General features: G+C 43.8%; 1 protein-coding gene across 2 annotated transcripts in view; it reads right to left on the reverse strand.

Annotated features, from left to right (window-relative positions):
* Positions 1-16,903, reverse strand: part of skap1 (src kinase associated phosphoprotein 1) — a 389,377-nt gene that overhangs the window by 288,431 nt on the left and 84,043 nt on the right. For both annotated transcript variants that reach the window (XM_048560760.2, XM_059638690.1), the window contains exon 4: positions 10,677-10,802. In XM_048560760.2, the coding sequence (XP_048416717.2) occupies positions 10,677-10,802 (126 nt within the window). The remainder of the gene's footprint in view (positions 1-10,676; positions 10,803-16,903) is intronic.

The raw sequence follows: 16,903 nt of genomic DNA on the forward strand, positions 1-16,903 counted from the left end.
TAAGTTGATTGGTTATGGACTACAGTCATTGCAGTTAATGACTGTTGCTGGACAGACTTGCTACTGTCATTCTATGAAAGCATATCATTGTTAACATGTAAAGCTACAATTGCCACAAACTGTAGGTGGGAATTACTCAATCCTCAACAAGAGATAATTATCGTTTAGAATTCTCATCCCAGCGCTTCCCAACAAAAGGTGCTGCTGCTGTTCACCCAGTTTTTTTTGAGAGCTCCCTTGAGCACATGGCCTTATCTTCTTGAGCCAGGTAAGTCAGATATTCTGGGCGATCACTAACATTGCACTGGGTATTAAGTGTCTGCACTTGGTGTGCTGTCAATAGGGCAGCATGCAAAATAGGGTTCAGCTGACTATCCCTCCAAGTTGACACTCACCACCCCTCTCTACCATGCAGGCAGAGTGGGGTAAAATCAGCAGGACCTCCATGTCATGGAAATAAGGCTCAAATGAGCTTATTCAAAGAAATTTGAACAAAACCCACCCTCATTAAAACTTGATACTATCCAAAACCTATCCAAAGTTTCTGTGCTCCTGAGATGCTGCTGGGCCTGCTGTGTTCATCCAGCCTCACATTTCATTATCTTCGATTCTCCAGCATCTGCAGTTCCCATTATCACTATCCAAAACCCTTTGACTTTGCCCTAATTCTCACCAAATCTCATTCATCTCTCCCCATTCTCACTGACCTACACCAACTCCCAGGTAACCAAAACAGCATTTTTAAAATACTTCTTGTTTTCAAATCCGCCCCCTGGTCATGGCCTTTTCCCACCTTGACAACCTCCTCCATCCCCTAGATCCTCTGAGATCTCCACACGTCATCTGTAACCCTGGTCTATCATGAGTGGCCTCATCTTCAGCTGTGTGGGATCTCAGCATTTGAATTTCCTCCCGAACCCTCTGACCTAACATCCCTCCTCTAAGACGTTCCTTAAAACTGAACGGCGTGAACTTCGGCCATCTGTTCTAACACCATTTGCTGTGGCTCCATATCAAACATCACTTAACGGAGTTTGTGCGACACAAGTTGGAATGTTTCACAATTTTCGACAGCATTGTTACACAGTGGCAACATTACTGGACCAGCTTCCCGAAGGGTTCTGAGTCAGGAGTTCAAATCCAACCATCGTAGCAATTTTAATGGAAGAATACTAAAATAAAATTCTAAACTCATTAATAATGATAATGAAATGACCCAACTAGTATAAAAATCTAGATGTCCTTTTGTTACGGACCTGGCCAGACCTGACCCCTCTGAAGTACCAATAGCAGAGATAGCGTGGGCACTAATTTACATATTTTAAAAAGCATGTGTAAGATGCTGTGTTCTACATATGATTCAACTAGTCCACCACAAGGCTTTAATCAAAACACACTTTATTCTTTGAACACAGTTAAAATACAACAAAAGCAAGAATTGGCATAACTTTATTCTATTGAAATACTTAACAAGATAATATATTATTTAACCACAGCACATCAACTGTTCCAATGTAGGCAGCATCCCACAAACACACACTTAGGAAAAAAATAAGCAATTCAGCAAAACAGTTATAGTTCTCACGTGCTATCTCTCTCCAGCCCAGAAGAAACCAACAATCTGCCCCTAATGATTTTTAAAGAGGAAGCCCAGCTGTCTAAGACTCTAGCAGCACAGAGCGCAGCCTTTCAGCCTCAGCAACATCAGAAAAGCCTTCTCACTGACTGAAAGTAAAACTAAAATCCTTCCTGGGTCTGTGAGAGCTCTGGCCTGCCCACTTATGGGTTTTTTTTTGTCACATACTAAAACAAAAACCCAGGGAGAACTCAAAAAGCTGTTTACCAGCTGCCTGTCAGAGGGAGACATTTCAGTACCACTGTGGCAACAGCTTTTTGTAAGAGAAACAGCACGGAACACATCTCTCTTAAAGGCACAATACCATCACACTTTGGCAGCAGGTGTCTGCTGTACATATCTAGTCTGGCCTACACCCCACACAAAATCCCAAATATGTGGTTGACATTAACAAAAATGGTCTCATATGGAACCCAGATGCATCAAGCCACAAACGGTAGTGTACTATACGTACAAACACAACATACAGACAGCAATACATACAAACATACAGATTAGGAATGGGCCTAAGCCACTCAGCCATGCTCCATGCTCAGCATGGACCATGCTCCACCATTCAATAAGATCTTGGTCGATCCGATTACTACAATTCTTGCCGCCTTCTGAGTTTACCCCTTGCTTAATCAGGACTCTACTGACTTCGGCCTTGAAAAGATTGAATAATGCTCTTCCTCAAAACACAGCAGGAGCAGATTCCCAAAGACCCACAATCCTCTGACAGATTAGGCTCACCTCGTCTCCGTTTAAATTAATGGTCTATTATTTTTCAACAAGGACTCGCACTTCTAGACTCTCCCTTTGAGAAGAAACATCCTCTCCACATCCACCATTGAGACACCCTCGGGATACTATATATTTCGATCAAGTCACCTCTCATACTTCTGAACTTCAGGAGATACAGGCCTAACCTTTCCAACCTATCTTCACAAGAAAATCATTAATTCTGTTATTAGTTGAGTACACTTTCGGTGAACTGCTTCCATCACATTTACATTCTATCTGGAATAAGGAAAGCAATACTGCGTACAATACACCAGTTATGGATCCACCAGTGTCCTGTATCATTGAACCATAACTTCCCAACTTTTACATTAAATCTCCTTCATGGCAATGATACCATTCTATTAGCTTTCCTGATTACTTGCTGTAACTGATTACTAACTTTTTGTGTTTATTGCACTAAGGCACCCTGTCCCTCTACCTCTCAGAACTCTCCAATCTCTCACCAGAGATAATATGCTTCTTTTTCCTCTTCCTGACTAAATGGACAACTTGCTATTTCCCTCAATATACACCATTTGCCTGATCTTTGTCCATGGTCTTGGCCTATTTTTAACCCCTTGTAGATCATCATGGCATCAAATTCGATTGGTTCAAGGTGGTGATTCAGTGCCACCTTCTCATGGCCGATCAACGATGATCGGGAGGTGGTTACAGGGTAGTTCTTGAGGCTGTGGAAGGTTCTGAAAGCACTAACCAAAATCTACAATATTAAAATCATTCCAGAGTGTATGTTGGTGAGCAAGTGGTGATGGGTGAGTAGGGCTGAGTGAGAGTCTGTACACAGCCAGTGCTTTCAATCAGTTCAAATCGATGAAGAGTGGAAGGGAGGAGGCAGCTAACCTTAGCACAAACCATCCATCAAACACAGCACAGCATCACTCCGGATGGATCATGGCAACTCTAGGCTGTGCATCCATACAATTACTTTCAGACCCTGGTGCTTTTATAATGTTCAAATATTGCTGGTTGAATTTGCGTATGATAGTTAATCCAAGATTACCTCTCAGCAAACCTCGACATGTCAGGATACAGGGCTGCAGCACAAAGTAATTAAGCTTAATTTATTGGTTAAGTTTATTCTTACACCTCCTCGAGTAGCTGCCAGTATTAAGACAGGTATAATCTGTCTGTCCTACCTATAACAATAAACATTTTGCAAAGTGGCTCTCACCTCCACAGTCATTACTCCCTTTAATGAACAACACTGCAAAACAGAAAGCATTATCTCTGTCAGTATGCAAGCCACATACTACACTACAAGTACCTTAGAGTAGTTGCAAGGCAGTCAAATCACTTTGAAATTTAAGAGATCAGTGTATTGCTGTTCCTTCTTGTCAATGTAGTGCTGGTAACGGTGAGCAATGGTAAGCCTGGGAACAAGGCAGTTTCTCCCTTGATGTCAACTGGTATTGTCAACACAAAGCACTCTCACTTCAGTCAAGGCACAATTAGATGCAGACGATGCTTCCTCTCCTCGCAACTCAGCAATTGGTCTCAGTCCCAACCTCAGAGCTGCACCTTCCTGCACCAGTGTGGCAATGAGTGTCTCTAACTTGTTGCCACTGTCCTCAAACCCACTTCCCCTCCTACCTGTCCTCCTCCATGAATAAGACCATTGGTTCGGCAGCCATGCCAGAAGCTTCTAGGCCATGTCCCACTTTAAAAACTGCACATAATCAAGAACGGCTTTCCAAGTGCACTGCTAAGGGAGAGCTGCGCTGTCAGAGGAATGGTCTTTCTAATGAGACCTAACTCAAGGCACTACACAAATGCAAGTCTTTTTTCTCCCACTTCTCAATAGGTGGAAGTTATAATGTGCAGCCATTAGAAAAATAAACTTGGATTTCCAAAGTACCTTCCATAATACCAGAACATCCTGAAGATTTTTACAAACAGCCAGTCACCATTACAATGAAATTAATACAGCAGCCAATTTGCACACAGCAAGATCATAATCATTAAAAGCAGGAGGTTCTGCTGGAACGGCTTGAAACATTGGCTAGACCACAGCTAGAGTACTGTGTGCAGTTCTAGAACATACACTACAAGAAGCACTGGACAGGATGCAGAGGAGATTTACCAGGATGTTGCCTGAGGCTGAAGAGTTTCAGTTATGAAGAGAGATTGGACAGACAGTGGGATGACATGAGTGAGATGTGTAAAATTATGAGGGGCATAGAGGGTAGATAGGAAGAAACTTTTGCCTTTGACGGACAGGTCAATGACCAGGGGCAGAAATTTAAGGTAAGGGATGAGAGGTTCAGAGGGGGTATGAAGAAAATATTTTCACCCAGAAGATGGTGGGAATCTGGAATTCACTACCAGTTAAAAAACGTAGAGACAGAAACCCTCATAGCACTGAAGTATTTAAATTTACACTTACAATGGCAAGGCATACAAGTCTATGGAGCAAGTGCTGGAAAATGGGATTAAATTTGTTTTTGACTGGTGCATATTTGATGGGCTGTTGGGCATTTCTCTGTACTGCAGCCCTCTCTGACCTGGGTGCTGCTTCACAAATAAACATTGGCCAGGAAACCAGAGCGGGTCATCCTGTTCTACTTTGTAGGGTGCTCTGTAATCCACCACATCCACCAGCAAACCGTTCAAATGAAGATGGCCCAAGTTGATCTCATTCCACATTCACAGCTGTCGCAGACATGGTACAAGCTGTCTCACAGCCTGGGCTTTCTCAAAGGTGCAGTCTTGGCTCAGCGCCAAAATTCCCTCTCCAAGTCAGAAGGCCCAAGTTTTATTTGGTTTCAGCCTGAACTATGCGCTGAAATAATCAGAGGTGTCACAGGAATACACCTAAACACAGAAACGAGACTCCATCTAGCCTCCCAGGTAAATATAAAAGAATCCCACTGGCAACTGGAGTGTTGCGTGCAGGTCTGGTCTCCGTGATATAGGAAGGATGTTGTGAAACTAGAAAGGGTTCAGAAAAGCTTTACAAGTACGTTGCTGGGCTTGACAGGTTTAAGCTACAGGGAGAGGCTGAATAGACTGAGGCTGTGTTCTCTGGAGCGTCGGAGGCTGAGGACTAGTCTTATAGAGGTTTATAGAATCATGATGGGTACAGACAGGGTGGGCAAGGACTTTTTCCCCAGGATGGGGGTACTCCAAAACGAGAGGGGCATAAGTTTAAGGTGAGAGAGGAAAGATATAAAAGACACATAATGGCAACTTTTTCACACAAAGGGTGGTGTGTGAATGGAATGAGCTGCCAGAGGAAGTGATGGAGGCTGGTACAATTACAGCATTTAAAAGACATCTGGAGGGGTATATGAATAGGAAGGGTTGACAGGGATATGAGCCAAATGTTGGCAAATGGGACTAGATTTCTATAGGATATCTGGTCAGCATGGACAAGTTGAACTGAAGGATCTGTTTCCATGCTGTATATCTCTAGGAGTCTAAAAGTGGCAATAAAACCACTTTTCCAATTGTGCATCTCATTACTGGGAGCTTAATGCATGCAAATTTGGCTGCCAGGTTTCCCTGCAGAATATCAGAGATTATACTTCAAAAGTACTTTGTCAGCAGTACAGAGGTGTCCCAAGGTCATGAAAAATGACCCAAGTTTAAATACTTTCAGTGATAATGGGAACTGCAGATGCTGGAGAATCCAAGATACTGAAATGTGAGGCTGGATGAACACAGCAGGCCCAGCAGCATCTCAGGAGCACAAAAGCTGACGTTTCGGGCCTAGACCCTTCATCAGAGAGGGGGATGGGGTGAGGGTTCTGGAATAAATAGGGAGAGAGGGGAAGGCGGACCGAAGATGGAAAGAAAAGAAGATAGGTGGAGAGGAGAGTATAGGTGGGGAGGTAGGGAGGGGATAGGTCAGTCCAGGGAAGACGGACAGGTCAAGGAGGTGGGATGAGGATAGTAGGTAGGAGATGGAGGTGCGGCTTGGGGTGGAAGGAAGGAATGGGTGAGAGGAAGAACAGGTTAGGGAGGCAGAGACAGGTTGGACTGGTTTTGGGATGCAGTGGGTGGAGGGGAAGAGCTGGGCTGGTTGTGTGGTGCAGTGGGGGAAGGGGAGACTTTGAAGCTGGTGAAGTCCACATTGATACCATTGGGCTGCAAGGTTCCCAAGTGGAATATGAGTTGCTGTTCCTGCAACCTTCGGGTGGCATCATTGTGGCACTGCAGGAGGCCCATGATGGACATGTCATCTAAAGAATGGGAGGGGGAGTGGAAATGGTTTGCGACTGGGAGGTGCAGTTGTTTATTGCGAACCAAGCGGAGGTGTTCTGCAAAGCGGTCCCCAAGCCTCTGCTTGGTTTCCCCAATGTAGAGGAAGCCGCACCGGGTACAATGGATGCAGTATACCACATTGGCAGATGTGCAGGTGAACCTCTGCGTAATAATGAAAGTCATCTTGGGGCCTGGTATAGGGGTGAGGGAGGAGGTGTGGGGGCAAGTGTAGCATTTCCTGCGGTTGCAGGGGAAGGTGCCAGGTGTGGTGGGGTTGGAAGGTAGTGTGGAGCGAACAAGGGAGTCACGGAGAGAGTGGTCTCTCCAGAAAGCAGACAAGGGTGGGGATGGAAAAATGTCTTGGGTGGTGGGGTCAGATTGTAGATGGCGGAAGTGTCGGAGGATGATGCGTTGTATCCGGAGGTTGGTGCGGTGGTGTGTGAGAACAAGGGGGATCCTCTTTGGGCGGTTGTGGCGGGTGTGGGGTGTTAGGGATATGTTGCGGGAAATGCAGGAGACGCGGTCAAGGGCATTCTCGACCACTGTGGGGGGAAAGTTGCGGTCCTTGAAGAACGTGGACATCTGGGATGTGCGGGAGTGGAATGCCTCATCGTGGGAGCAGATGCGGCGGAGGCGGAGGAATTGGGAATAGGGGATGGAATTTTTGCAGGAGGGTGGGTGGGAGGAGGTGTATTCTAGGTAGCTGTGGGAGTCGGTGGGCTTGAAATGGACATCAGTTACAAGCTGGTTACCTGAGATGGAGACTGAGAGGTCCAGGAAGGTGAGGGATGTGCTGGAGATGGCCCAGGTGAACTGAAGGTTGGAGTGGAAGGTGTTGGTGAAGGGGATGAACTGTTCGAGCCATCTGGGGAACAAGAGGCGGCGCCGATACAGTCATCAATGTAATGGAGGAAGAGGTGGGGTTTGGGGCATGTGTAGGTGCGGAAGAGGGACTGTTCCACGTAACCAGGTTTCCATAGCTGCCATTGACTTCAGAGTGGCCGAGGAGTTAGCCAGGGCAATAAAATTATACTGTCACGCTGAGCAGCAATTTCAATACTTGCACACCAGCTGAGGCAACCATGACTATCTATTTATCAATTGTAGGATCGTACAGCAGAGATGAAGGCCATTCATCCCATCACACATCTACTCGCTCTTTGAAAGAATTATTCAATTCGTCTCATTCCCACCCACCTCAATACTTTCCCCACAGACACGCGATATATTCCCATTTCAAGTGTTTATCCAATTCATAAGAATCTGGTTCCATCATCTTTTCGGCAGTGGGCTACAGATCGGAAAGATTCACAGCACAGACGTACAAAAATAAATTGTCGTCCTCCCCTCTGGCCACTGTGAGAATTCGTATTTGACCTGCACAATCAGGCAGCTGTAGCTTTACATCCCACGTGCAGTCCCCGAGGGGAAATGTCTAACTGGTCAAAGAAATAACTGGGATGCTCGTGTCAGTCTTGCAGGAATAAACATGCATCCGTCTGCTGCTTTTCCACCTTGAATTCACCCAGCTTCTACACCACCCACTGCAACACTGCAGAATCATCTCACCAAACTGTACCACAATAATAATCGACACGAGATAATCCATAACATAATCCAACATACACTCAGTACATTGCGCATGCTAGTTCTTGCATTCAAAACCATTTTCCCATGTTTAATTAACTTCAGCACCAAGGATATTTTTTCAAGAGGGCCTTTTTATTTAAAAGCCCTAAGGGTGAACAATGAGGGTAGTTTCTTAAAAGTTAATTTCTAATTAAATGTCACATTTTGTAGATTAAGGTAATTATGTTTGAACTTTGTCATTACTACATTTTTTTCACAATATTAATATTAGGCGATCATTTCAAATGCCACTTTTCCCCCCTCTCACTTCAGTATTCAATTTGTAAAACTGAGTGGATCCACCATTTCGAACAGATGGAGTTATCGAGTCCAAGAGATGAGGTGGTCATTAATTAGAAGAGGTGGCTATTAGAATTCTTCAAATATGAGTTTTACGCTCGACAATGTTCTGGTGACCTTGAACAACAGCAGAGATACATCTTCAATACACTGATAGTCTACTCTTTTGTGCATGATATTTCACCCTAGCTCAGAATCTCGCTCAAAACTGTGGTGTTCTTCCCTCCACAGTACTTGTCAGGTCAGAGGCTTTGTGGATTTACAAACAAAGGCACATCAGTGGAGAGAAGGTGTAGAAAAACTATGATATAACTGAATGATGGAAAAGTCTGTTGGGCCGAATGGCCTCATTTTGTTACAAGGCAGACAACAACCACCTATTTCAAATTGATGCTTCAGGGTTAAACGCATTGATGACAATCATCAAATTGGCAGATCACATGGATAGCAGGTACGATTAATGAAAATGTGATGCGGGCGCTATAGAAAGGAATTCTGCTTGATATTTGGTGTTTGTATATCTGGCTTCCAACTGCATTGAAATGGAAAAGTTCCCATTCTCACCTCAATATGTATGAGTCCTGGCATGTTTCACAATATCAGGGGTCAAGACTGGAGGTATATTATTTGTCACAACTCTCCACAACTACCTGAAGTTGATCCTTGGTCCAGTCTCAGTCCTGCCAGCTCCATCCCTTTGTGTTTCTTCTCTGCCTTCACATGATGCACTCACCTCCCCACAGAGTGCAACAAGAAGAAAATTCCTTTACACAGACACAACTAGAGACATTGGGGTTGTTCTCCTTGGAGAAGCAGCAGCTAAAGAAAGATTTAATAACCAGACTTCACAATTTTGAGAAGTTTTGACAATAAATAGCAGAGAACTGTTTCCATGGGCTAGAGGACAAATGAGCAGAGAAAACCAGACAGCTTATAAAGAAGAACTAGAGGCTGTTCCCACTGACTGCTCAACTAAGGGTCATAGTCTTGGAATAGTGGACCATTTAGGGCAGAGAAAAGGAGACAATTCTTCAGTCAGATGGTTGAAAATCTTGGCTGGATGCTGTGGAATATCAGACATTGTGTGCATCATGATGGAGACTGATAAATCTTTTGCCTCAAGAGATCAGAGGTTCGGACAGGAAAGTGGAACTAAGGTGGAAATCAGTTATAACCTTATTGAATAATGTTCTGGACCCAAGGGGCAGAATGGTCTATTTCTGCTCCTATTCCTCATTCATACACTATGAATGTGCCAAAGCAGATACAACTCGAACAAACCTTCAAACAAAGGAGATAGAAATACTGCCAGCAGCACTAAAAACTGGCCATGTCTTTGTAGTCCTGAGTTGGTTTTGCCATTATAGTAACATTGGTGAGTGCAAATATGCAAGTCCACCTGTATTGCTTGAACTCTCCTCGTGTACACAAGGGCAGCTCCATGAAGCGAAATAAACATCGAAACTGGAATGCTGCCGATTACACTAGAGTTGAGGCAGGTCTGAGATTGTAATGAAGACGAAGCAAACTGGTCCCCCCTATGTTTCTGGGTACAAAATGAAAACAAGTTTCCCAGATCCAATAGAAATGGTCAGGACCCGGTGTAAGTGAGTGTGAGAGAGAGAGAGATACATAGAGATCACTGATCTCGATTTGATGTAATTAACAAATACAGTTATTTCTCAGATCAAATAGTTGTTTGTAAATCAATGGTGAGAGCAAATAACAACAGTTATTTAGTGACAACTGAATGTTGCCCAGTGAAAGGAGGAGAATTCTGAACTGGCATTAAGGCAGAAAAGCTGCTGATAGCTCCACACCCCTCCTTAAAAAGTAATTTAGCCTCGAGAGTATCATCACTTCATCACAGCTCCATTCTCCTGCCTCGTGGAGATGACGGGTCACGACTTTCCTGGAAGCTGTACAGAATGTTCCAGAGCTCCTGCTATCTCGGTGTGCCCCTCCCGTGAACAAAGATAAACATTCCTCAGCCCTGCTGCTGACAGCAAGTTTCTTATCAGGCTCCTCCTGGTAGATCAACATCAAACATCACAAGAAGTCAAAGCAGCACAGCCCCAGATTGACATACTGATGTGAGAGAAAGAGAACAGAAACTCTTACATACCACCATCCTGGTTATCAGAGGCCACGGAAACACTGTCTGAGAAGCCTGATGGAACATGGCTCAAACTCTGGTTATCGTCAGAACTGTCCTCGTGTTTTGATCCCAAGTAGGAGTCACCAGATTCTCCTGCCCAATGTAAGAGAGGAAGAAATGAGTGAATTAAAAATCTTAACACTGAACAAGTTGAGAGATTCAAACCATATCAAAATAAACCTGTTACAGAGATAGTCAGAACTGCCGATGCTGCAGAATCTGAGATAACATGGTGTGAAGCTGGACGAACACAGCAGGCCAAGCAGCATCAGAGGAGCAGGAAGGCTGATGTTTCAGGTCGAGACCCTTCTCCAGAAGTTTCCGAAGTTTCTGTGTTCATCCAGCTTCCTGTTAAAATAAACCTGCTCATTTCAACATCCGTGTATCTCAAACCCAGTTTTCACAAGTAACGACAGAGAAATTTGCGGGAAGTTATCTCTCACAGTTACTGGCGAGGGAGGTCAATGATAAAAACAAACTAAAGGGTTTGAACCATCTCAAGTAAGTACATCGATCCCATTTGTTGTAATCTTTTATTGAAAGAAATGAGTTTGTGTGTTTCAAACCATTTTTGAGCTGAACTCAAATACTCAACCAGTGAAGCAGCAACGAACTTTCTGCCAATGTTCTTTCGGTTTCCCCATACTTTAACCTGTTGTGGCCTTGGTAATACTATTTGCATTCCGTTTTTATAAATATACCGTTATGAATATAAGAGAAGGATGTTAGCACAACCTCACATTGGGCTGAGAAGGAGGCCAGCTCAGACTTTACTCCAAGGCTTCACTACAAACACTTGCCTAGATGTTCTCGTCAATAAAGGTTCCCATCTCACTGTTTAATGGGATTTTGTGACATTATTGCTGGTGTTCTGCCTCATATTGCCATTTCATCAACTGCACCAGGGACATTTAAGTGGTCAATGAACTGTTCTGTGAGGCTTTGCTATACTGAGTGGCTTGGGTCTGGAATGCACTGCCTGAAACTGGTGGAGGCCAGTTCAATTGAGACTTTGCAAAGGGAATTAGATTGTAACCTTCGTCTTTTCAAAGTACTAAGAGAAATGAGGAGAATGGCATGAAATGAGATGCTCATTTGGAGAGCTGGTGCAGTCACGATGGGCTGAACAGTCTCCTTCTGCACTGGAGCAATCTGGTGATTGTCAGACAACTTGATTTGTCAAATTCATCTGAATAATTTTGGCAACCGCATCATCACAGGATTCACCTGATTGGCCGCAATGATGTGCTTTGAAGCTTGGAAATTGTTCAACATGCCATATAAATTCTAATTCTTTGTGAAAACTAGACAGAAATTTACTTATTCCATTATCTGTTTAGAGTAGTCACAGTTTGTGAATTGAAAATGGGTAGCACCTCTCTGTACAAATTGGTTCTCCCTCTTCTTCCCCACAGCGCAACTGCAAATGCATTACATCGCACACGACACTCTAATCCACCCCAAGGCATTTCATGTGAATTTTAATACAGTAAGAATTTTAATATAGGAAATTTGACTCCCAGGAGATATTTGGACAGATGATCAAACACCTTCTCAAAAGAGGTACCTGTAAAGGAGCATTTAAAGCTTTTGAGAAGATTTTGTGGCTCGGGTTGTGGATGATGTTTGCTCACCGAGCCAGTGTGTTCAGTTGCAGATGTTTCGTCACCCTGCTTGATAGCATCGTCAGTGCACCTCTGGTGAAGCGTTGGTGCTCTGTCCTGCTTGTTATGTCTATCCCTTGGTTTGCGGGCATGTCTGGCATTACTTCTGGTTCTGTTTCTCAGTGGCTTGTATAATCAGGTCTCGTTCAACGAGCTTGTTGATGGAGTTCCAGTTGGAATGCGAGGTCTCAGGAATTCCCTGGCATGTCTCTGTTTGGCTTGTGCTATTACGGATGTGTCACCTCAGTCAAATTAGTGTCCTTCTTTGTCCATGTGTAGTGAGACCAGTGAGAATTAGTTGTGTCTCATGGTGGCTAATTGGTGTTTGTGTATCTGTATTGTCAGTAGGCCACAAACCAACAACCACCCTGCAACAGCTACTGACAAATATAAAGGATCCAGTACCCACAACCAAAATAACTCATGTAATATACAAAACACCACGCGAGGACCGTGAGAAACATTACATAGGCCAAACTGGAAGAAAACTGACAATACAGATACACAGGCTCCTGCACCTTTCAATATAACCACAGGGACATGAACAGTTTTCAAGCCTCAAACTTGCAACATACAGGGAATACAGTTTGTGAGGCACTGTCCAAGAGGAAAGAAGAGAAGTTGAGGGGAGGAGTGATTCATTGTAGGGGTAATTCCAGTGGTTAGGGGTCAGACAGCTAAAGACAAGCTCCCAGTGTTGGAGTTTATACAGGAGACCAGCACTGGGATAGTAGAGAGATCACTGATAGCTGTAGGACTGGAGAAGGTTACTAAGATAGGGAGAAGCGAAGCTGTGGAAGGATTTGAAAACAAAGATAAAAATTTTAAAACTCCAGGCACTGCTAGCCCAGAAGCCAATACAGGTCAGGGAGCACAGGAGTGATGGATGAATGGGATTTTGGTTCAAATCAGAATACAGTCCTAAGCATTACTCCATCAAAAAAAAATGTCTGGGAGCCATAACGAAAACTGCTTTGACCAGTTAAGCCTGCCTCAATCCGATGCACTCTTGCCCTTTCAGTCAGGAGGTCATGGGTTCAAGTCCCATTCCAGCACACAATCTCAGCTGACCCAACACTGAGGGAATCCCATTGCTGGAGATACTAATTCTTAATGAGATATGAGACTAAGGTTTTGTCCGTTTGTTCAGGCACCAATAAAGATCCCATAGTAGGATATAAACAACAGGGAGCTCTCTGGACCAAACCAACATTCCTCCCTCAAATACATTCACAAACAGATCGAGTCTTTATTCACACCATAAAATTAAGCCCACTCTACAATGTTCCCATCCAACTTGTGTCTAAACAGTAATGGTCTAAAGCCAGAGACAGTGACAACTGCCGATGCTGGAGTCAGAGATAACACCGTGTGGAGCCGGAGGAACACAGCAGGCCAGGCAGCTTCAGAGAAGCAGGAAAGCTGATGTTTTGGGTCAGACCTGTTCTGCACAAGAATGCTACACGCACCACATCTCATGTAATACTCAACCTGAGAATGCTGTTTTCTGAAAGCAATCTCTGTAATCTGCATTTGAACAGATCAATATGAACTGCTTCCATCCTCTCCCCAGGGAGCTCACTCCACAAATTGATTACTTGCTCACTGAGTGAACGCTTCTGTGGATTAATTGTGAATGTACAAGCACAGGCCATGTACCTTTGCATCTGACCTGGAACCAATACTCAATTTAAACTGAAATCACCCATTCCCCAATACCCATAGCCTTAATAAGGAGCAATATTTACTGAGCCATATCCAACAACAGACCAGGTTTCACTATTTCTTAATTAAACAAATAGCTAGTTAATTGCTATTGTACCTTTGCGATCTTAACTTGGAAAACAGCATGAAGCAAGGGGAAGACACTCATACTGTCGTAATCATCTTTACTGGGAGCAACATAGGACGCCTAATCAACCCAGCATTCCGAGGCGGAATTCCAGCCTCCAAATTGTCCGTTGCTCTGTGGCACTGTGCTCGTTGTTAAGGGGCAGCACGGTGGCTCAGTGGTTAGCACTGCAGCCTCACAGCGCCAGGGACCCCGATTCAATTCCACCCTCGGGCGACTGTCTGTGTGGAGTTTGCATGTTCTCCCCGTGTCTGCATGGGTTTCCTCCGGCTGCTCCGGTTTCCTCACACAGTCCAAAGATGTGCAGGCTGGGTGGACGGGCCATGCTAAATTGTCCAGAGTGTTCAGGGGTGTGTAGGATAAGTGGGTTATAGGGGAAGGGGTCTGGGTGGGATGTGGACTTGTTGGGCCGAGGAGCCTGTTTCCATACCACAGAGGATTCTATGAAAATCACTGGGATTTGAATTCTGAATCTTGTGAGTTTGAGGACATTGTTCACTCAGAAGAGGCAGCTCACCTACTCTCTGCTGAATATAGCATGTGCAGGAACTTTGCGAACAGCTCAAGCCACAGCAAAATCAGCAGTGACTGGACCCAGTGTCGTCACTCCCTCTAGCTCAGTACTGAACATCAGAGTCAAAGGAAAATTTAACCTATTGGCCTAACAATCTCCTCTCCTGATACTCTGACTAACTCACTTTAACATCAATTACCATTGTGATATGGAGCATGTGGCTTGAAAGGGTGGTGGAAGCAGATACCTTTCAAAATGAAATTGAATAAATTCTTAGAGATAGTAGGAACTGCAGATGCTGGAGAATCTGAGATAACAAGGTGTAGAGCTGGATGAACACAGCAGGCCAAGCTGCTTCATAGGAGCAGGAGAGCTGACGTTTCGGGCCTAGACCCTTCATCAGAAAATTTTCCAGCTCTACACCTTGTAATCTTGGATAAATTCTTTAACAGGCAACATTTTCTGTATTGTGTGGAAAGAGCACAGAAATGGGATTAAATGGATAACATTTTCCAAAGAGCCAGCACAGGCACAGCAGGCAAACTGGACTCCTTCTGTCCTGTAAAACAGTCTACGATTCACTTGTTTTCATTTCTCTAATGTTGGAGTCCACTGCCTTAATTTCATTGATCCATGACAAGGAATTCTGGAGCTTCATCTTAGGCTAACTTTTTGTTACTTTAAATTGACGTCTTCTCGCTTTCTGCACCAAAATCATTCAAATAGTCTTTCTCCTGCTACCTATGCCACTGAATTAGTCTGTTTGTCAATCCTGCTCCTGCCTACAATTTGACTTGCTCTGTTTACAAAGTATTTCCGCAGATTGGGATTCAGCCTGTTTCCCTCAGGCAGTATGTTAACTGCACTAGGAACAGTAAGGCTTTGTGAATAAGGAATTTTTAAAAGTTTTGAATGCATTAATGGAGGGATAAGGTTAGTTACACACCAAGGTGCTATTTCAGACATGACAACAAGTTCTTCCTCATGCCAATGTGCATGCTTCAATCACCATCAAGAAACCAGATCCTCTGTCACCTTAATTCAGTGCTGTTTAAAGGATATTGCTGTTTCCCAATTCACTGCCTCATTTCTTAAATTACAACAGTGATTGCTCTCTAAAAGTTTACTACTGGAAAGAATTGAGGTCATGAAAGACATTGTATAAATGTGAATTCCTAGTTCCTCTCTTCCCCCAATCTGCACTGTCAATTTCCAGTCAAGATATAGGCCAATGGTTAGAAAGTTTGCTTCAATACAACAATTTTGTTACAATTTGGAACCCACACAGTCTATGACCACACGCAACTGTAGAAATTCAGTCAATTATGACGTTCAATACAAGATGAAGGAGAAAAATACTTAATGGTAATGGATTGAGGAAAGAATTGGGTTTTAACATTTCCATGCAGACACCTACTATCCTGGTATTTCTTGAATTCTAGCACCAGATCAGGCTGCCTGAGCACACCTCAGGATCTGCTGTTTAAAGGAACGCACCAATCTGAAATCAAAATTTCAGAACGCCACAGTTACTTTGGTTATTCACAGAAGACAGAAATAGTTGTAACATAATGTTACGAGGGTTTTATAACATTTATGGGAGTTTAGGAGGAAATGTTACTAAAATCACCTTCAACTTCTCATCTAATTTACACCTGCTGTTTCAGAATCACAGCAACTGTTCCATGGAGAAGGGGAGGCAAGACTGTTCACAAATGTTGACTCACCTATTACCGGCAATCTAGAAATTTAGGTTCTGACACATCATCAGTACAATTGCTTGTACAAAGCCCCTTTAGCTCTCGTTAAGTGTAAGGGTCAACAATTAATATCCTACATCCCCTTCCCGAAGTAGTGCATCATGCAGCAATGGTGAACTTCCAGCAATGGTGAATATCCACTTGCTGAGTGTGAAGCTTAATTTCACACCTTTACCACAAAGTCAGCGTCAGTCATTCTCAGATCAAACACAGGGGTTAACTACAGAGTAAAACTCCCTTCACGTTGCCCCCAATAAACATTGCCAAGGTAGATACACCATGCGACTAGATACAGAATAAAGCACCATCCTCACAGTGCCACCAAACACTCCAAGTCCAGTTACAGCAGAATTAATTACAAAATCTATCTCCTTTGACACTGCCCCATGTTTTAATCATGAAGT

This window comes from Stegostoma tigrinum, chromosome 31 (assembly GCF_030684315.1).
Source record: "Stegostoma tigrinum isolate sSteTig4 chromosome 31, sSteTig4.hap1, whole genome shotgun sequence".
Classification (NCBI taxonomy): Eukaryota; Metazoa; Chordata; class Chondrichthyes; order Orectolobiformes; family Stegostomatidae; genus Stegostoma; species Stegostoma tigrinum.